Source organism: Phasianus colchicus, chromosome 11 (genome assembly GCF_987193195.1).
Source record: "Phasianus colchicus chromosome 11, bPhaCol1.hap1.1, whole genome shotgun sequence".
NCBI classification, from domain to species: domain Eukaryota; kingdom Metazoa; phylum Chordata; class Aves; order Galliformes; family Phasianidae; genus Phasianus; species Phasianus colchicus.
In genome coordinates this window covers 16904382-16926416 of record NC_143446.1, presented here as the reverse complement: position 1 = coordinate 16926416, position 22035 = coordinate 16904382, and the positions used below count along the sequence as shown (strand labels likewise).

The window sequence follows — 22035 nt, the reverse complement described above, 5'->3', positions numbered from 1 at the left end:
ATATAATAACATGTTGCGTTTGTGCTGTATAGCGCTTCTTGTCTGAGCAACTCAGAGTGCTTTACAAGTATTCATTAATTAAATAAGCCATACAACACTCCTGTTAAGTAGGTGAGTATTTGTTGCCCATCCCTTTACATTTTGTAGCATTTTTTTCCTGCCCACCCTTGAAGCTGCCTTAGCAGCTAAATAAGCTAATTCAATAAAAATAGCATTTTTTTAACGGCACTTAGCACTTTCAGCATAAAGGCTTCCTTGGCTGCCTTTTATTGCACTGTGTTTGAGGTGCTGCGGGTGCACGAAGCATCAGCTGCCCACCTGGAAACGCCAAGTCCGATTTTAGCATCTGCAAGCCAGGTTCTGTGGGAAGAGGCTTTCTGATCCAGTGGAGATTTGTCGTTACGCTGGGACTGAGGGAGTAGCTGAGTGTGGTGAGGTCTCTTCCCCAGCTCCCTGCCATTGTCAGTGCTCTGGCAGCGCAGCTCCGGGTGCCACGTCCCAGCAGAAGCCAGGCTGTGCTGCAGGATGGCGGTTCCAGGCCTGCAGGCCTTGCAATGAGCGCCTCATCCTCAGGGCCACGCTGTGCTCCACATGGCCACGGAGCACTTGGCAGCTTGGAGATGCACGAAGCGTATCTGACTCCTTAATTAAATAGGTATTAATTAAATCACTCGGAGAGCGTACACAGTAGGAGTGGGGAAGGCTTTTTCCCTCCTTCCATGTAGGCATCTTGCACAGGGACTATTTTTCTTGTTTTACATTAATGAAATCTTCAGCCTTCCCACTTTTCCACCTACGCATGTACCGAACGTCTCCAAGGAGACCAAGGAAGCCCGCGTCCGGCTGGTGGAGCCTGCAGGAGCCAAGGGCTGCCATCTCACAGCTGAGCCTTGGCCAGGCTACAGCCCACCATGCAGGGGTCAGCCTCGTCTTTTGGTCCTCTGGACCAGTGCAGAGGAGGATGTACTTGCTCCTTTTCCTGTTTTCCCTTGGGTTTCACCTCCTCTTGCTGTTTTTTCCCCACCTGATGAGGAACTTGGGCCTCACAGAGCAGCTGGCTCCTGTGCTTGGCACTGCTTTCCTCTCCCTTTGTGAGGAACTGTGCAGAGATCTACCACTGAGTGATGCACTGCTGGTACTTACGGGTACTGTTTCCTCACCCCTCCATCCCATAACGCTGCGGTGTCCCTTTGCTGCTCTCCAACAGGTCTCCTGCCATAGCTTTCTAGAAACTTCCTGTGCTGCTCAGGAGAGCAGGTGGTGATACGTGACTGCCCTTCTGTAAACCTGCCCTGAACCCTGCAGAAGAGGAGCGTGAAAGCACACAGGGCTGCTAGGGAGCACACAGGGCTGTGACCTGCTTCAGGAGCAGGGTGTCAGTAACCCAGTGGTGTCACTGCTGGGACTTCTGGGGTTACTCCTGGTACCCACACAGAGGCTGAACTTGAGGTGCTGCTGTTCTTCTCCGTGGTCAAAATGGGAGATGCATCGGGTGGATGTCACCTTGTTGTGTGTGGGTGTTGAGATGTTTTTAGTGCTGCAGTGTTTCCTAGGTGGATGTGCTTTGGGACTCTTGTGATGCCCAGTGACCCAAGGGGTGTCTTGACCAAATACTGTGCGTGTAACTCCCCAACTCCTCTCTGCTGCAAACTCAGTTTTCAAAACTCTTTTCTCACAGGCTCTCCAGGTAGCACGGCAACTTCTACTACAACAGCAGCAGCAGCAGCAACAACAGCAGCAACAGCAGCAGCAGCAGCAGCAAGTTAGTGGATTAAAGTCTCCGAAGAGGAATGACAAACAGCCGGCCCTGCAGGTAAGGCAGCCTTCATGCTCCGTGGGGGGCTCCTGCGAGTGGAAGCTTTCACTGTGAGTGCTGGCATGGGACATTCAGGAGCACCTGGTTTTGAAATGGTTTCCTCCAGGGGAAGTGACAGCAGCTGTGGCTCACGTATGCGGGAGCAGCTAGATGCTCTTGAAAATCCCACCCATGATGTCTTTACAGATCTGCAGTGTGTACTTCTCCTAGTGTCTAGTAGGGGTGGATTACTACAAAATGGAATAGCTTTTGTTACAGTGTCAGTTCGCATAGGAGATTTGCGTTAACATTTCTGTTTGATTGCTTTTCAGTTTGTAGTCTGTGTTCACTCAAACCGTTGATTTGCTGTGTCAAGGATATTGGGAAAATGTTAGGATATCATATCATCAGTGTGGTTTTTTTCCCTTTTATTTTCTGCTGATTTATGGACATCTTCATGAGCAAAATCTGAATATTATCAGGCTTTGTGCTGTTATGAATTCAGAAAGCTAAAACCAATACAGCACTCCCAAACAGAAGATGTATGCACACATACGCGGCTTTGGAGTGCATTCTGCTAGTCTTGTGGGATAAATCATAGGAGTTAAAGACAAAAAAGACCTATTAGGTCATGTATCATATTTTCCTTTTTTTGCTGTTCTCGTGTTAGAAATCCCAAGTGGTGGTGGGACCGCTATTATTTTCCTTCGGATGGTTTTCCATAACAAAGCACGCACTCAGGAACTTTCCACTTTAATTCCGTCCTCTTGCTCCAAGTAATACTGCTTGTATAAATACTGAGTCAGTCCCTTGCCTTGCCTCGTGTTCACACTCCTCAAACATCTGAGATACTAACATGTACTTGCCAGTTTTGGCAAATTATATGTATCTAGTTCTTTATGTTTCGTAAACCAGCACTTCTAGACCCTTGACCACTTCTCTGGCTTGCAGCTGGTTATTGCTTTTATTATTGCTCTCTTTGCAAATGCACTGTGTCACTGTGCTTTCGATAATAAGTTACTGAATACAGCAGCTCGATTGTAGTCATACAAAACCCTGTAGCTGGGACATTTATCTTATCTTGCTGTGCTATATCTGATGCTTCAGCCTCTGTAGCCCCAAATTCTTTCCGAATGTTTTTTTCAGTTGTTGTCATAGCACATTGTCAAACTCATGTCTGTTTTGCTCCTTCTAATTTTTTTTTAGTTTGATATACTATCACCATGAGTTCCCTGACAGCATTGCTGCTTCTCTTGCCTTGTATATGTGCTTCAGATTGTTTTCCTCCAAAAATACAGATCCTAGTCTCTATTTTAAATATGTAGTAGAAGGTGGAAGGTAGAGCTAAAGTCACTAAAGGCCTTGACATTCAAGGTAGAGGACCCGGTCCTGTAATCCGTACCTGAATAAAGCCCGTCGTGACTGAAGGGAGGTTTTGCCTAAGCAAGGATTATCTATTAACTGCAGCCTTTGGTCCAGCAAGGACAACTTCTAGCTTTGGTGCAGTGATTTCATCTTCAAAGCATTCTGCAAATACTGATCTCCAAAACATCCCCAGAAGGAAAGTCTGATAAGTGAGTAGCATTATCCCACTTCTGGATGGGGAAACTGAGGGAAGCAGGTGAACTGACTCGCTTAGGATCGCAGAGGGAATTGGTTTTAGGGATAGGATTAAGATTCATGAGTTCCTGGCTCCCACTCCTGTGCTCAGGCTGCTGGACAACACCTCACACTTTATAGCTGAGCTGTTATTCTTTTGGAAACTATGAAGCATTTTGTCATTGGGCAAATATACGTTTTATTGGCAGTGTAGAGGGCCATAATCCAAACCGTTACATTAATGCTTTCAAAAATATTTTATTTGGTAAATCCATAGCTGATCCATAAGCCTTTTAATAGACTCTTCCACTGGGGACATTTTTAATGAGAGATTGCGCTGGCTAGGTCCAGTGTCAGGTACTAAAAGAAGTGCTTTGTTGTGCAGATGTCTTAAGAATAGCTCCAGAGGATGAAATATGACTGTGTTGACCTTTCAGCTGTGAGCTTATTTGTCAGGATTCAAATAAGTTGAAAGGATCAAACCAAACAGTTTCCGTAGTCAGACTGGGAATTGTGTTGCAGAGGTCAACAGTGAAGGCCACATCGCGGATTCCATAACACAGCCAATTGTTGGTACGTATTAAAGTACTGGAGCAGCTCCTGCAGTCAGAGACACAATTAAAATTCTAATTTATTAATGTATACAGAGAGCTGGCCCAGCCTGTCACTCACTGATTCAAATGACTGCCCAGTCTTTTTTTTTTTTTTTCTCCTTACTCCTGGAGCTTTTGCAGTCTTAAATGTACTGGAAGTCCTCTGGAATAGAGCAGACCTCCAGCACATCCGTAACACCGGTGTATGGCTGTGAGGAAACCACGGCCCTTGGCTTAGGGTGTTGGAGTAACACTGCACACACAGCCACCCACAGCCCCGGCATCGCATCTTACCGTGCTGACAAGGCAGTCCCTGCTCTGACAGTATGCAGAATAAATAACGAGGGTGGCGGAAACATGCTCGTTTTTTGGAAGGTTTTCTGGAATAATGAAGCAAACTGTCTTTGTGCTTTGTTAATACATTGGGGCTGCTTGAGGCTGGGTCTCCCAGTAAGATGCTCTGTGGTCCTTTGGGGCCATGGTGCTAGAGCCTGGTTTGGGGACAGCCCCAGCCATCGCAGGCCGGGCAATTCAATGCCAGTATGCATGTTTTGTCGTGTAAACCTGACTGGCACAAACAGATGTGCAGAATTAATCTGGTGAGTGCAGTGTGGCTAATCTGTTATTGTCTCATGGATAATTTCCTGTGTTCCCTCTTTACTGGCCGATCAAAGAGCCACAGTGCTTAAATACGCGCCGGCATCGCAGGGCATTGCTGGGTCAGGGTGCCTTGAATGGCACACACACGGCAGTGGGCTCAGCCATCGTCCTGGGGATCTCTTGACCTTGATAATGGCGCCCAGAGACCTGCTTTTAGCAAATGTTGAGATTTTCTGTTCTAAGGACTTGGACACAGGAGTGGAGATGTGCTCTGCTGATAGCTGAAAAAAAAAATAAATCTCCAAATACACGATGACTCACATTTTGAGCCTATCTCACACTGCTGTGCTTTAGATTTGGCAGTGACCTCCGGTTTCGCAGCCTGATGACACTCAAAAAAAAGAAAATTGAAAGTTAAGGAATGGATTTAGTAACAGCAGTTGGGAAGAGAATATAAGAAATATCAAACCCACCAAAATTACTTGAAGTGAAAAAAGGCTAATGCACGGTTGATAATATATTTGCCATAATGTTAGTTCTCCTTGAAACTGAGAAACAAATAATTGAGTGGGCCAGGTACACTTAGGATTTTGAGAATTTGCACATTTTTCCTGGCCAAGATAAATATGTCTTTGTATTAATAGATATATTGATTAAAATTTGCAGCTTTAATTGCTGTGATGTTCTTAACGATTATTCATTTTGGTTCTTCAGGCATTTTAGTTGTTGGCAGGAGCACACAGGTTGGAAACAAATCAAGAGACACATTTTCTCCCAAGAAAGTAAAAGTGCATGTGTGTTTTGGCAATACTAAAAATACAATTTTTTTTAAAGACGTAAATGTTGTGTGTTGCATTGAACTGAAAGCTGGATACTGGACTAAAAACAGATTTAGGATGTCCAAGTCAGTATCTTGCAATTTAAACTCCTCACTTGACTTCTTTACAAAATGAGATTTGTTGTATGCAAGTTAACCTATGTGCGTTTGGAGAGAAGAAACAATGAAATTACTAAGATGGAAACTCCTGTTTTCAGTTGACAAAACAGAAAGTCAGTCTTTAAGTCGTGGCCAAGGAAAGAATTTGTTTTAGATCTTCAGGGTGAGACTGGGGGAGGCAGAGGGGCAGGGCTGTCTTCGCCTTTGCATTCCGGTGCTTTTTAAAGCAGGCTCTTGGCCGGGCTTTTGTAGAATTTAATTTGCATGCTGTGTTATCTTCATGTTTCTTTTCGGTATCTTGAGCAATAGATGAGAGAGAGGGAAAATGGCAAGAGCAAGGTAATCTGTGCAGCTTGCTGTTTGGGGCAATTCGTACTGTTCTTTATGAAGACAGAAATTGTTCGTTTGATGACATACTGAGCACTGCAGGGTGGATGGAAAGGTGCTCTCTGTTTCACTTGGAGCACAGAAGGAACGGTTCTATAGCTTCAGCTTTTACATGTCCTGTGCCTTTTTACATAGTGGTGAATTTAGCAACTGGCAGAGAAATTATGCCTCAGCAGATATTTTGGAAGGGGAAATACATTTGCAAGCATATTCACTGGATTTGTGTGAGTGTCTCTCTGATTCACTCTTAAACATGTGAGTTTATCTGAATTTGGCCTCGGTCAAACCAGTGGAAATTCTGCCACCAACTTGTAGCTGGGTCGAGATTTCACTTCTGCAGTGTTTAAATAGATCACCCGTGAAAATTGCATTTGAATCTTTTTTTTTTTTTCTTTGGCAATAAAACAAAGTTGAGCATTACTGGTTTCTGCTGAAGGACCGTCACCTCTTTATTTTTCTTCCTCAGCCCGATTATAGGTGTTAGTCAATTCTTGGAATACGCCCGAGAAGTGCTAATATCATCAGCTCCACAAATGTAACAAAATCTGAGTCAGGTCCTCGAAATCACAAGATCAGCTTGAAAATGTGGATACTGAGGGCTTTTTTCAGTGAAACCCGGGACCATTTTTGCTGTCCTTTTCCATTTTTTTAGCTTCTAGTACTTGGCCTTTCCGTCTTTTCAGCCCGAGCAGAAAGGTGACAAATGTGCTTGTTTTTCTTGACAGAAATCCACGATTGCCCTGTAAATAGCTGGTCCCCAGTTCTTGGCTGTAGGAACACAACACGAGAGAGCTGGCAGCGGGATGTGGAGCCAACGTGGCCTCTCCCATGGATGGAGGCTGGGATGCTTTGGGGCCCTGCGGATGCTGGGAAGCACCGGGGTGCTGGGGAGCAGGAGCTCGGATTCTGCATCTGCAGCCCCACCTCCTCCTGGACCAGCCCCAGTGTGATTTTATAGCAGGTTTTCTGCTTTCACACAAAACATTTGCAGAATACCTTTTAGGATGGGATTTCTGGCCAGGTTGCCGGGTTGCAGGGCTCGCTGTGCCAGAGCATGGCCTGTGCTGTCTGCATCGTGCGAGGGAAAACAAATGAAACGTTCCTGACTGGTCAGAAACGTGTAAATTGCTGACAAAATGACACATGTAATTAAGAGTGCTCCTGCCATTTTACCTTGTGGTTTACACCTACGGTGTTGAAAAAAGAGAGTGACTCCCACCTCGCTAATTACCATTATCACTGAAATGGTAGGGTTTGAGTCATTAGTTCCATGTGCATTTAATTAGAGGAAGGCTGAAATTGGATTTAACTTATTACTTTTTCATGGATCACTTTCTTGTCATCACTTCAAATTGGATTGCAGCCCCAGGTAACTAATTATGAGCGCCACAGGATCAAGAGTGAAAAAAAGGTAATTAGGAATAACACTGTTGGACCCTTGCTGGTAGTCCACTTGTGCTTGGGAAAAAAATGAGAGCAGTATTTTGTAGTATTACAGATCGGAGAGTTAAAGGTAGGCACTATTGCGAGGAATCATGGGAGCTGCCCCCTCCTATCGCGGTTTATATGATGTACAGCTGGGTTGAAGATGTTATATCGACATGGTTCCACAATCAGCTCCTTAATACCTAGATTAAACTTGTAAAAGCAACAGATTGGCTGTAGGTATGAGGCTTCTCAACAACTGTTTAGTCAGGGGTCCTTAGGCGTGATTGCAGCAGAGCTGTCAGGGCACTTTTGTGCCACGGTACGGAGAGGCGTAAGGACAGCGGGTTAGAATTGATAACAAATTAATGAACATATTAATTATCTGAAAAGATCATTCGGGTCCTACCAGGAGGTGTATCTGCCAGGCGCTGAGGCTGGCGGTGGGCATCAGCAATTTGGCCACACCACCCTGATGGCATCGCGCTGCTGCTTCCCTGCTGTGTGCTGGAGACGTTCTGCTTTTGTTTGGCTTTCCGTGAGGAGGGCTCTGGTGGTTGGTTGGTCCTTTTATTTTCTTTCCCTCGGTGTGCTTTTTTGATCTTGTAGGTCTGATTGCCAAGTTCTGCTTTCTTCAGAAAATACTTTAAAACAAATTGTTTTATTTCCATGTGCAGAACAGAATTCAGAACTGCAAGTAATCAATTTTATTGACGCAGTCTGGAAAAAAAAATGTTGATGAGAGTTCAAGGATGTGAAAAGATTGAAATTTCCAAGTGCCCAACACTCAGTGTAGGAAAATTTCAGAAGTAATGTCATTAAGTGAAGAAATCTCTTGTGCTGGGGTCTGTGAGAGGAGAGCCTGCTTGTGGGCCCACTGCAGTTGCTAGGAGGTTGTGCAGACGATTTTTGCCTTTAAAAGTGGAAAACTTCCTTAATTTCTCATGGTAGTGAATCACAGTTGAAAGGCTAACGCGATTTCCTTAAGTTGTTTAAAATGGCTTTTAATGCTCTGTTAATGTAGGCAAATATTTGTGACTCAGTGTTGGGTAAGTGATGCTTGCTCATTATTTCCTGATGCAAGCAAAGTGTAGGAAATTATGTGAACACCATGCAGAGATGCTAAATAGGCTAAGAGTAACAAAACTCAGTTATAGAAATGAAGTCCTTCCTCATTTAGCTTACTTTACAAAACAAATCTAGAGATTAAAAGGTATTACCTTTAACACAGAAAACGAGAATCTCTTTTAATACGTATCAAATTGATTTACAATTTTTATACACAATATTCATCTGCGGTTGAAATGGGGGCAACCTGAGGTCAAGTGATGTAGTGTTTCCATTTTTCCATATGAGTCTCACTGTGTGTGATAAAAGCAACCTCCTTGATTTTCTAAGTCTGCAGGAATTTCTGATGAAGTGCAGAGGTCACTGTGCTGTCAATTTGAGCAGGCAGCATTTCTGAACTACTGTTGTTTTCTTTTTTCCCCTCCCCTCCTACAACCCATGGCACAGCTCTGACACACACACACACACACACACACACATGCACACGCACACTCTGAGCGCTCCAATCTGAAACTTATTAGTGCGTGGTGCTGGAGCCTGTCCAGCGGTTAGAAGAGCTGCCGCAGCACAGCGTGCCAGCCGTGGGCACGGGTACCGCGGGCAGAAGGGGCGGCGAGGGGCAGCCCAAGCTGGCAGCGTGCCTGGCGGGGAACCAGCTGAGATGGGAGAGCGGCGAGATTGACGCGGTGCATCTGGGAACTGCTCGAAAAGTTTGCTTCTCGAAAAAACTACCTTCTGTGATCGTAAGGCATCATCTGTTTTCCCGCAGATATTGTTTATAACAGGGTTTTCAAGCACTTGTCAAATAACCAGGAGTGAAGGAAACAGGCTAAAAATCTCTTACCGGGATGAGTCCTGGCGTAATTGGAAAAAAGCAAAGTCTCATAATAGAAATGCGCAGCTCCCAGCATCGCACGGTGCCTGAGAGGAGGCCGGGAGCCAGAAGTGCCCCGCCGTGAGCTGCGGGCACGGCCATGGGGCGCTGGTCTGAACCTGGGGATGCTGCTTCGCTCTGGTTACCAAGCTGTGAGATCATGGGCAAAATATGATAAACATATCGTGGCCGTAGCTTGCTTGTGTAACAAAAGATCAGGAACTTTTATTAAGTTTGTTTTCCTTGTCATATTGTAAAAATTTATTATGTGTACTGTGTATATTAGAAACAGATTTGGGTAATTCTGTCTAAATGAAGTCATCCCAGCTATTTCCAGACTGTCTGTTTTCGGTTGTGAATAATTTTCATATATCAGATGGTTGTCATATTTAGTCGCTCTCTACATTCTAAATAGGACAAATCCCACTGTGAATCTCCGTGGACCGGAGCTGCTTCCCGGCATGGTGGTGGTGCTGAGCACAGCAGGGCCCAGCAGTCAGCTCAGCTCCTACCTTTGCGCTCACAAACAGATAGAGCAAACACAAAACAAAGTCAGGTGCGTCAGAACTCTCCTAAGTTAACAGAATCTCCTCTCTCAAAGAACGTGTGCTTTTTGCTGTTGTAACACGAGTGTAGAAGTTCACATCTCGGTGCTCAGTGCTGATGCTTACGTCACACACACAGCTACGTGCCAGCTGAGCTGCTGTGATTTTCCTAATCCTTGCAGTGAGGTTTCCCTGCTCTGCGTGGTGAGGCTGTCTGGGCTCCTCGTGCACACGCTGCAGTGATCTGCAGGGATGATCACAGAGCAAATTCTGCCCCGAAACCGTCAGCTTGGCCAGAAATCCTTGAGTTATAGCAATTCAACTTTGAGAAAAAAGCGAGGGAAAAAGAGAGAAGGCATTTGATGTAGCCTGTGTGAGCGGAGCAGAGCAGCTGTTTACCTCATGTGTTTAAATCTCTAGAGCTCGTATTGAAGTTTCAGGGCAACAAGTGCAACATAACAGAGTAAGTAGAAATGTAGAAAGGAAAACCGGCGAAACAATTGGGAATGTGCGTGGATGTGGCTTTGGAGCTTGACAGTTTTACAGCTGTGTAATCAGGTTGGCAAAACATTTTGTGGTGTGTGCAAAGGAAAAACTGTTGTGTTGCTGAAATGTTTTTATGTTCCCAGTAAATGTAATGTGCCCTTTATAAATTACTGATCTATTTAAGGTGTAACGGTAATGGTGCATAATCTCAGCGCACTCAAAGCCTAGAAAATTAAAGTAGACTGAAGGCACAAGAAAGAAATGTACTTTATGTCAAGATGAAGTTCGATGAAGCATAGAGAAGATGGAATAGATTATTAAATAAACTTTGAGGGAAGATGGAAAAGGCACCGAAATCTCTCATTTTGAAAGGAATTAGTTTACTTGATTATATGCAACTGTATCACACTCAGGGAAGTATAAGACAAATGAAAGCAAAACAAAATTTAATTGAGCTATTATTTTGCAGACTTTGGCTCCGTTTCAGACAGCCTAATCAAATTGTGCTTTGCTCAAATAACTAATGTTAAATGCAGTCTACCAACAGATGTTTAAACAGAGACTAATTGGAAAATCTACATCCTGAGTTTAGTGAGTCTCGCTGAAAAAGTTTGGAAATGGGATGGTGAGGAGGCAGGACGCCAGGAGGACGTCAGGTGGCACAGGGGTCTGGAGGATCTGTCACTTACAGCATGGATTTTTTTGAGCAGTATGAACTCAAAACCCTGCTGTGCTTTAACTTGTTAACCTGGGTGGCATACCTGGGTGTCAGCTTTGCAGCATAGCCGTGCTCCCAGCTGGACATCTCGGACATGTTGCAGCACTGGGATAAAGAACTGTGGCCGGATTTGTCCCGGGGTAAATGACAGCCACCAGGGTGTGTGCTGGAGCAGAGGATCCCACCGAGCTGGGCTTGGATTCCTGCAGCTTGGTTCACACCGAAGTCACCCACTGGTGCCATTGTCATCTGCACTGCTCTGTGCAGCTGTAGCCATCAGCCCCACGGGGACTTCTTGGCAGGATGTTTCACTCTGTGTACTTGTTGCTCATTGAGATTTGGGGCTGAAATGTTGTTCGCAGTTGGTACTGGGCAGACACACCAGCGGGCCACCTGTTATGGCACAATGAAAGGAGAGCTAATGTTTTGGGTGTGTATTTTGGGAACTGAGGCAGTCAATTGTTCTGGGTGGAAGGTTGATCTACGTGATCATGAAGCAAGAGGCAAAAATCAGGAACACCTCGTGTGACATTTCTAATCTTTCATTGGAAATAAAAAAAGAATCTGTAGAAGCGTTTTGACTGAGTCCTAATGGCTCAGATAACACCAGCCCAGCTTCTTGGTTTCCAGCCACAGCGCACATTCATCTTTGGATCCCACTGGTTTTGATAGCAGGACTGGATGCACCAGGACTGCCTTGTGGGTTGTCACCAGTATCACTGGCTGTGCTGCATCCTGGTGGCCCTCCCAGCCACATCCCAGTGCTATTGGGGCTGAAGGAACAGCCTGGCCCTGAAGCTGTTCCACACCCAGTTTGGAGTGGTGTTCTTTGGGGACGAGGCTGTTGTGGGTTGAGGAGTGTTCCCTGGGACTGACAGCCTGCAGCAGTGTGTCTGCTGCCATCGCAGGGCTGCTGCTGGTGTTCTCCAGGCTTTCTGTGCAGTGTAACAGGGAGCAGCCAGCCTGAATGCAAAAAAATGAATGCTCTTTTATATATATATATATATGTATATATATATTTCCAAATTTACCAATTGGAAGCCTACAAAAGACAAATTATATTTTATGGCTTGTAAACAGCAGGGCAGATATTTCAGGAGAACTGCAGACAGCTGTAATTTTGTGAATGTGCACAAATTACTTGGAAAACAAATATCCCTCTGCCTACACAGCTGTATTCACCACTGTGGACCAGAATACTTTTTGCATGATGCTCGCACTTGGTTCCACGGATTATAATAACGTTTAAATGAATATAGTGTGATTGAAAAGTGGAGTCGGAATTAATGCTCTGAAAGCCTGCGTGGCTGGCAGGGATGGAGCACTGCCCTGCCCTGGTGCCGTGCGGCTGTGCTGGGTCTGTGCCTGCCTGGTTATCCGCGCCCAGGTTGGCTGAATGCAGAGCAGTTGTGTCGTGTAATTGTGTGCTGGCAGCTCCTTCTGTTTGTCCTTCTGTTGTGCGATAAGGAGTTTACAAAGGAAAGTATGAATATCAAGAAAGAAGGCAGAGAAAATCCCCAAAAGTAAAAACACGGCCAAGCAAGTGCGCGTAAAGCACCAGTTGGCAAGAGCCAAGGGCCTTGCATTGATTTTACTTTTAACTTCTGTGTTTATTCAAAGGCTGTGGATACAGGTTAACTTCCTTTGCTCAATATTTATTGCTATGTTGCTTGTCTCAACCTGGAACAATGAGTACTTTGTGGGTCGGGTTAAAGGATTGTCCCGTTGCACTCGGTCTCCTGCGTCTCTCCATACCTGTGGCTTTTAAGCAGTTTATTTTAATTTCAGGTTTCTGTGCTCTGTTAGAGGAGGTGTGGGTGCTGCCCAAATCGAGTGCTACCAGGGCGGGTTCCTCCTGCCTGTGAGCAGTGGATCGGTGTGGTTACGGCTTTGCCAGGGTGATGGTGCTGCTCCCACCCTAATTTAGGGATGGCAGTGACTTCGGGATGGTAGGAGAGGCCCAAAGACTCACCTTGGCCAGAGCCCAGCTGTGGGGTTTGGGAAGTAGCCCCCAAATATAGAGGGATTCTCTTTGGACCCGGAGCATGAATACAATGCAGAGCACAGCTAAGGTAGTTCTAAATCCCATCGTGTGCAGCTGACAGAACAGGGGAAGGTATGTTTATGGCTTCCATCGTTGTTATTTTTTACTTGAGCTTGTTGCTTGGAAAATGTGTTCATTTTGAGTTCTCCACTCAGCTGTGTCTACCAAGAAGAAAAACAGAGCAATTTCTTCTGGGAGAGCCCCACAGTGGACGCATCAGAGCTGCAGTGACAGCTGCAAAATTGTTTTGCTGTTGTGTTGCTAATTCTGCAGTGAGTGAAGGGGACCACCCTGTCTTAAAAAAAAAAAAAAAAAAAGAGGGAAAGGAAAACAAAACAAAAACCAGAAGCACTTTCAGTTTGTAACTGTGATTTTGCTGCAAAAAAAACCCAAGAACAACATGGTGCACAACTTTTTGCCTTGGATGGGATGGCACAGGAATTGCACGGGCATGTTTTTGGTTCTCGTCACTGTTGCCTCAAAGCTGTAGGAGGTCCTTTTTTCTGCTTCTGCACTTTGCCATCAAACTTGAAAACTCGAGGAAATTCAACTTCTGTGCATTGTGAAGTCATTGGATCCCAGCAGTGCCTGGGGGAGATGCGTGCCCTTGGGTCCTCAGCCCTCACCCTGCCCCCACGAGCAGTTAAATAGCACAGAGCTCTGTGTGTTGAAGATAGAAATACAAAAAAAAAAATCACGCCTCTCTCAAAACCTCACTGTATTTTTTTTATCTCCTCGCCTGTGTGCATTTAAAGACAAAAATGAAAAGAAATCCCAGCTCTGCATTGTTTGTGTAGGCTTATGAGCCAGATTGTACTACAGAGCACACTGATGTGTCTTCCCCTGAGGTATGGAAAGATCTATGTGTGCTAAGCAGGTGTTTTCATTTGTTTAATTGGAGCTGAGTTTAGCACAATATTACAGATAAATGAATTACACATGTTCAGTAATTCATAGAAAGTGATGGCTGTTTTGCTTTGACACTTGTCTTCAGCTCCTTACAGAGATGGAGTGTTGGCCAACATGGACAGAGGTCCTGCTAAAAAAACCTCCATGCCTGCACGAGGAGCGCCTGAAACCTGTTTGCTAAAGCAGCCGTAACTATTTTATCTTTGTTTAAACTGGAACGCTTTACGTTTTGATAGGATCTGGTTTTGACAAGCAGGGCATCCCGGGGATGCTCCTTGCTGCTGGCACCCAATGCGGCCTCTGGGTCGGGCGCTCAGGGCGTGCTGCTTTGCAAAGGATGGGCAAAACCGGTCACTCTGCGCAGCTTCCCTCATGGCTCTGAGTTGTCCCAGCCCTTGGCCCGCGTCCAAATGGATAATTACATTGAACTTACCCAAATTTCCTCTGCAGATTCAATTGTAAACTATTTTCTCGCTCTCTCCCGCCGGCGTTGTATATAAGTGTGCTGCGCAGCGTTAAACAACTGTCACACACAGCTCTGGGGGCTGCTGGGCGTTGGGCACTGAAAGGCTGCATCAAAACTTGCGGTGAACTTTAGAGGGAGCATTGTTTGTGCTTTTTCAGTTCATAAAGTACTTCGGAGCAGGCGCTGGGATAGAGCTCATGCTTGGAGCTGAAGTTCCCAGCAGAAGGTGCCGACATTTCAGGCAGGCTGTGAAAAGCCACTTTTCCAGAGATGACCTGAAAGCTTCCGAGCCTTCCAGCAGCTGGAATTGGGCTGGCCTCGTTCAGCCAGGAGTTGTGCACACCAGGCTGCAGTCTCCTGCATCCCCTGGGCGAAGTGCACCCACCGCAGCCAATCGCAGGGGCTGAAAGTGAGCTGGAAGCGTGTAGAACTGTTACTTGTGCGAGTGGTTTCCTGCGGCGTGCGATTGTTCTGCAAGAGGCTCCTGGGAATTAACGTGCGTCCAATCCCACAGCAATCTCGGAAGATTTGTGGCGGTGTAATCTACAAACTCTTAATTATATAGAGAGCTGAGTAAATAGCTTGAAATTTCTTTCAACTCTTTGTTCACAAATGTATATTGCAAAGTGCCCATCCCACATGCACACGCACACCCACCCTTTTCCTTCCTTCCTTCCTTGTTTTACACCCACTTCCACCCAGCTTTGGCTCGGGGCATCCTTCCTTACCCGGGGAGCTCCTGCAGGGCCGCTGGGCCCTGTCTGCCCCCGATGCCCCCCCCGACCCATCTTGAGGTGGGGCTGTCATGCAGGTCCCCCCTCATCGTGCAGCTCATTTGGGAGCTGATTCTGCCGCTTGCAGAGCTTTAATGAGATGTAAATTGTTTGTGATGCTGCCTTATTAATTGTATTGTAATTTTAAAATCATTTGCTTGTTAATTGTATTTAAATAGCTGCCACTTAGACAAGCAGAAAGTTTCCAGAAAGATAAATGGATTTCTCATTTTACCATGTCTGAAGGTGGCCCCAGTGACCTGTCGGGGCTGCTCTGACACTCCCGAAATGGAAGAATCACTGTGTTACGTCTCTGCTTGGAGCTCTCTGTGCCTGGAGAGCGAAATGTGGAGAGGGTGGGAGCATGGGGTGGAGATAGCTGGGAAGATTCTGAGGTTTTGTGGATGGTAGCGATCAGATTTGGGGGGATGCTGTGGATCAGATCTTGGATGATGCTGTGGATCAGAGTTTGGGGGATGCTGTGGGTGCTGCTCCAGCTCAGCAATCCAAGCCAGGGCAAGGTTCTCATCCTCAGCGCCTCCAGGGCTCTGCTGTACACGTGTTGAAATCAGTGCTGAGATTTCTCTTTGCTCCAGCTGAGCAACACAAGGTCCCTGCTGACCTGAGCTCAGCTGGCCTTAAAGCTGATTTTGATGCTACATGGTTGCTAGCCTTGGCGGGCAGCAAGCTACACCGTGTCAATTGTATTCTTGTTGTATTTGAAATGCCATTCTGGAAAATGAAGAATAATCTTTCCGTATCAGTCTGTTCTCTCCTTAGATGGGCTGCAGCCTCCCCTGCCCACACTCCCAGATCCAGGTTCCAGCTGGCACTGGACTCTCACTCCCTCTTTGCCTCCTCTTTCATTGACGTTCCACGTTCCCTTCGTTTTCTTTTTGCAGCTTTGTTGTGTGGCAGGACCAGTAATAATAGTTAATAATTAGCAGCTCAATAGCACTCTTCACCTTCGGAGCAGTTTTAGGCATTAAATCACTGCAGTTCTGCTGGCAATATTACAATATTGACTTGTTACTTCACCAGTGTCACTGAGGCAGCAAAAGCTGCATTTTTATGGAGGCCAAAATGGGGTCATTTTTTTTTTTTTAGAGCACAAAATTGGCAAAAAATAAAATTTTCTCCTAGGCTGACACTTTGTTTGCCAAATTTCAGCATAGAGCCAATTTTTAAAGCTGAGTAATAAACACCTGAAAAGTTCTGGTTTATAATGGCAGTGCTGAAAAGCCATTAAATGAATGGCTCCGCTATAACACAAGAAAGCCCTCTTAAACTGCTGAAAACCCTATAAAAGCTGGACAGAGCCTTAGCCAACACAGCCTCGCCTTTGAGCCCCGTGTTTAGAGGTACAAAGTGAATCTTGAGGGGATCTTGCAGGGACTGGATGGCAGATGATGGGGGGCATCTCTTCTACTCTACCGCATGGAAATGGCTCTTTCCAAGCTAAGCGGTGGAGCAAGGCTGGGACCTGAGGTTTTGTTCCCAACCCACCTGAGCATCTCGCCACAGATGCTCCATCGGGACAGAGGTGGGGAAGGTGGGACAGAGCAGCAGGGAGCAGTTGGATGCCAGGTGGGGGGGATGGGGATGAGGTTTGCTGGCACGCACGTGTGCACATGGCGTGTCCCTGCGAGCATCCTGTGTGCATACAGCTGAGAGCACGGTACCAACCCAGCTCTGGGCCTGCCCTCCTGCCAGCTCAGCTCTGCTGTGAAGATAGCTGCCTAATAAAACAGCACATCGACCAGCAAAAGAAATGGGTAAATGAAGGGAACAGCTATTAATGTGCCAAGCCAAGATGTGTAATTATACCGTAGGACTTTTCCAAACTAATACATGTTAAAGGTGTAAACCTATTAAAGAAGAGATTTTTCTGTACGGGGAACTTATGTAGATAGAAGGATTTACACTGTATTTTATTCTTGTATTATAAGGTATAAGGAACATTTGAGCAAATCCAGTCATTCCTATTATTACAATATCATACGTTTTTCATACCGTTTTATGTGGTTCTTCAAAAACTTTGGCACTGATTCTCTTTATATTGTTAGGAATTTTCTTTTAAAAACAGAATTATTTTTCTCAAATAGTTAATTAGAGTTTGAACTTCAAATGCAGTACTTTTTCTTCCCAAGAATGAGGGTGTTAGATCCATTGTGCTGGCCAAATTACAGTTTGGATAGTTACATTCTCTCTGCTTAATCACCCTGCAGTTCCATTGGAGTGAAGGATTTGGTGCCTCAGGTGTCCTGCATTCCTTAAAGCCTCTCGTGGCCAAATCACTGCCATGAGGACTGCAGACATGGCTGTGTTCAGTGACAGAGCATTGCTGTCTCCTTACCGAGTGTAAATAGCACAGTTTTGCTCCTGGAGATGGATTTTTTGGGCACCCGCTGCCCCCTTAGCCTTTTTGTGATGAGGGGGAAAGGGATTGCGGCAGCAGATCTGAGCAGGAAGTGGCCGTGAGTCACAAATTGCAGACAGCAGCCCTCTCTACCCTGGGGAGAGAGGGTAGAGCAGGGGAGGATGATGCCCTTGAAACCAGGCCCCATTTATTTGGGTATGGGCAAGGTTCATGGCACTGTGGGGCACTGTAGGGAGTGTCTGGGTCATTTGCCAGTCCCATAGGGTAACCAGGAGTCATCTCAAGAGGCTTTTTCCTTGCCAGCTGTGGGAGTCATGCTGCACTGCTGGGCCTTGGCGTTTTGGAAGCACAGTGGTGGAACGTGAGGACAGCCCATCATTCTGCTGCCGGATCCCGGGACTGTCTGACCCTGAGGGCTGTTGGCTGAACACCTCTGCAGGAAGTAACTCAAGTTGTCGTGTTGCTTCTGCAAAGTTCACTTTGTAAGGAAAAGATGAGCAAAAGCCCTTCTAAAAAAAAATAAAAGTACCTTTCAATGATGGAGGAAAACTCAAACAATGAGCCAGCTAAATATACTGTATCAGGAAACCTCAGGGGCCACTGAAAGGAGAACAGTGGCCCATTACTGCTAAGGAGGTGTTTTATTGAAAATACGCCGGCATCCTTTCCCAACAGAGGGAGTGAAAAACAGCAAGGTGCCCAGCAGTAATGCTTGTTTCCACCAGCAAGCCCCAATGTATAGCTTGGCACTCCTGAGCAGCATGTGAGTAAGCTGTGCGATGGACTGACAGGCGTTTTAACTGAAGGGGCCCATATTGCATCACATCTATTTTAACTTAAATCTGCGGTGATATAGGTGTGGGTGCAGGTGTGTGTACACGCCTTGCTGTGCAAGCAGGCATGGGTTCTTAGAAGGCTGTTGTGTGGAAGGGTGACTTTTAGAAGGCTGTTTTTGAGAAAGACGTTCTCTCGTGGGGGCTGTCAGGTGAGATGAAGGAGCGTCGCAGTCCCTGGCCCTGGGAGGGAGGTGGCCAGGAGGGGCAGTGCCCTGTCACTGTGCGTGCCATCCCGTGTTGCCCCATAGCAGGCACAGGATCTGCTTGGTGTGGCTGGTTGTTCAGGAGTTAATACTTTGCAGGCACACGTGTGATTGACGTTTGTTTTGTTGATGTTGCGTTCTGTTTCTTTTCTTACCATGGCAACTTTAACATCATGACAAAACACCTACTTCTCCTCTTGGAGCCATAGCTGTTGTCATGCCCAGTAGGTTATTTTGGTATACAGCGGTTGATCTCTTAAGGCAGAGGTGTTGCCATCTCCTCCCAGATATCACCTCCAGTATTTCCTCTCATCAGAAGGAATCTGTGGTTCTCTGTGTGTGAGCCCCGTGTTTCGACCCTGGGCAAAAAGCAGAGCTTTAATGGAAACTGCGGCATTTCCTCCGCTGTGCGTGACATAAATGCTATCTCACATAATTAAGGAAAGTAACAGAGAACAGTTAGCGGTGATTGCCTTCCAATATATTGTGTACTTTGGGGCAGAAAAATAATTTATGAATAATGCCCATGCATACTTGGAACAATTTGCACACTGTGCTGTGAGTGATGCAGGCCTGGCGGTAGGAGAGCGTGCTAATAAATTTTACTTTGTGGCGGAAACAAGAGATTACAGTTTATTAGGAAAGGAGGTGGCAATTTATTAAGATCAATCAAATACGAACGCAGAGCAAAAATGTTGCCGTTTTTATTTATTTATCTCAAAGCATGAAGAGGTGCAGCTACATACAATCGGTTGTTTACCTGTGGTGTTTGATTCATTATTAATATTTTTATGTTTAGAGGGAACCATAATTTTGCTGAAATGTCTTCCATAACTCCTGCACAATCATATTCATAACTCACCTGAATGTTGACACATCCTGCTGTGTATATATAAATTAACTGGTAACACTGGCATTATAAAATGATGCATTAAATGAAGATGTGAGTGGTAATTTAAAGCATGCCATGAAGTGAAATTTAAGCCATTGTACAACGATGAGGGGATTTAAAGAGCCTTTTTCATGCAGAATTTGCAGGGCAATAAGGAAAATGACAGTTTCTCATACAAAAAGGAAAAGCGCAACAGGGACACAAACATTACTGAAATGTTAATTGCTTTGGTGTTCTGTATCAGTAGAGACACCATCAGCCTAAAAGTCACTATTCTGCTCGAATGTATTTTACCACGAGAAATATTTTACCGTGAGACTATTAGCTAAGGTTATTAAAAATGACCAAAAATGTTTACTTTGTACTTTTTCTCAGTGCTTTTTGGATAATAAGTTCCACTGTTTCCTGTTTAGTCAGTTGTTTTCCCCATTTGTTTTCATAGGTCTTTCAAACAGCAGCAAGGGAAAATGCAGCAGTCTCAAAACAGGAAAATGTGATTTAACCCCACAAAAATGGGCCTGGGGATCCAGGAGTGGGAATAGTATCCGAAATGCCCTTTTCCCTTGTAACTGCCAACAGCAGCTTGCTCTCAGTCTGACCCTTCCCCACCCCGTGTTCCACGTGGGCCGATGCGTTCATCTTTTCACATTTGTAACCTACTTCTCTGGCTCAGCCCTTGGAGCCTGCTGTCTGTGCTGTGCTCCAGTGATTTTTTTCCCCAGGTGTTGATGCTGCCACTCAGTGCCTATCTGATCTTGCGGGCACACAGAGCCCAATAGCCACCTTGTCTGCCACGCTCCTTCCCTGTTATTTTTAATTTGCTATTTTATGTCTTCTGCTTCGGACATCCATGTCAAATCTGATTGTCTCTGTCTGTGATGACTCTCCGTAATTGAATGGAATTAAAGTGGGAGTTTATGGTTCTTCTTGGTCTTTTAAAATATTTGCTGGCTTAGAAATGCTTTATATTTCATAGTGACCTTACTTAGCAAGTGCTACCATCTCCGTTACTGAGGGAATAGACCAAAGTTTTTAGCTCTCAGCAGATGTTGGCTGAGCTTGCAGGTATGAAGCTTTTATCTGAAAGGGCATAAAATGCTTTAAAAATACTGCTTGCAGGCTCTGTGGGCAGCACTCAGTGCTTAGGCAGCACCTTTCATTTTCCAAATGTTTGGCAAATGCTGGTCTATGGAAGACCCTGAAATGAGCAGTGTCACCATCCCTGTTTGGCAGTGAGGAGGCGAAGGAGTTGAGGCAGGTGTGAAATGGAAGGGCTGTCAGAACTGGGGCCTGTGGGACGGAGTGGGGCTGCACACAGAGTGGCAGTTCCCACAAGCAGTCACCGCTGGGAGGCTGGACCCAGGCTGGGAGTGCTGCTGGTGCCGGAGTCACGCCGCAGCCTGGCTGGCCAGCTGGCTGTGTTGTGCTTGTGTCACCAGGTCATGCTTTGTATTGCCCGTGCAGGGAGAGAAAGGCTTCAGGCAGGGTTGTGAGCCTTGCAGCATCTCTTTTTTGTTAAAGAAGCCCCAAGACAGAGCTTTTTCCCAAACGAAAGCTGTGGAGGACACCATGACCACAGCCTGCAGGGACTGGGGAGCACTGCCAACCCTCCCAGTGCATGTTAGCACAGCTCCCATTCCTCCGTCACCATGCGAGCAGTGGGCAGTGCTGCTGCAGGGATGCTCCTGGTACCCGCACTGGGCAGCGGGATGTGGTCTGAGGGAGAAACAGCTGGGAGGTTTAAGCCTATGCATTCCACGATGTGTTCCTCAACAGGATCAGAGTTTCTGGGGATCACTTTGAAGTCCAGGACAGGAGGGGTTCTCTTCAACGCCGGCAATAATAATTACATGCTCATGCCATGCAATGCCAGTGTATATTGCTGTTAGCTGCCCGGTGTGTTGGACGTGTGCGTGGCATTTTGCTGGCTGTGCAGCTGTGTACTGCCCTCAAATACGTGCTGCTCCCATGCCCCCATGCGCTGACCTGCAGTGCGTGTGCCCCTTTAAGAGGCCGTCGCTCTCTGATTCATGTAGGCTGCTGCTGGCAGATTTAGGGTCTTGCAAAAGATGCCCTTAGTCCCTTATTAAATATTCATAAGAGGGTGGGGTCACATTTTTGTGACCTGAAAAAAATCCCATTAATAAATTTGTTATCTGACACAAAAACACTTTAGGGTGGAAAGCAATCCGTATCACATCCCATTTACCATCAGATCACAAGTTGTCAGTAAATTGCGTCCTTTGTCTTTGCTTCTTGTGAGGTTCTTTAGCAGCATAGCTAATGGGGCTATTGTCTATCAGCCCCTGACTCCTGCAAATAAAGTGCGTGCTGCCTGGGGACCGCGGCCGTGTGGCTGCCAGCATTCGGCTACGTGTGCATGCAGCGTCTGCATCAGCCGTGTGCTCAGAGGCTGTGTGAAATACGAGATAAAATTGAAATAGCAGGGAAGATTTGACCAAATAATGCAGCCTGAGGCACATAGCTGTAGGGCAGGAGAAAATC

The 22035-nt window shown here is 45.9% G+C and overlaps 1 protein-coding gene across 14 annotated transcripts in view; it reads left to right on the top strand.

Annotated features, from left to right (window-relative positions):
- FOXP1 (forkhead box P1) overlaps positions 1-22035 on the top strand; it is a 341764-nt gene that overhangs the window by 235721 nt on the left and 84008 nt on the right. For all 14 annotated transcript variants that reach the window (XM_090148431.1, XM_090148428.1, XM_090148435.1 and 11 more), the window contains one exon: positions 1679-1813. In XM_090148431.1, the coding sequence (XP_090004557.1) occupies positions 1679-1813 (135 nt within the window). The remainder of the gene's footprint in view (positions 1-1678; positions 1814-22035) is intronic.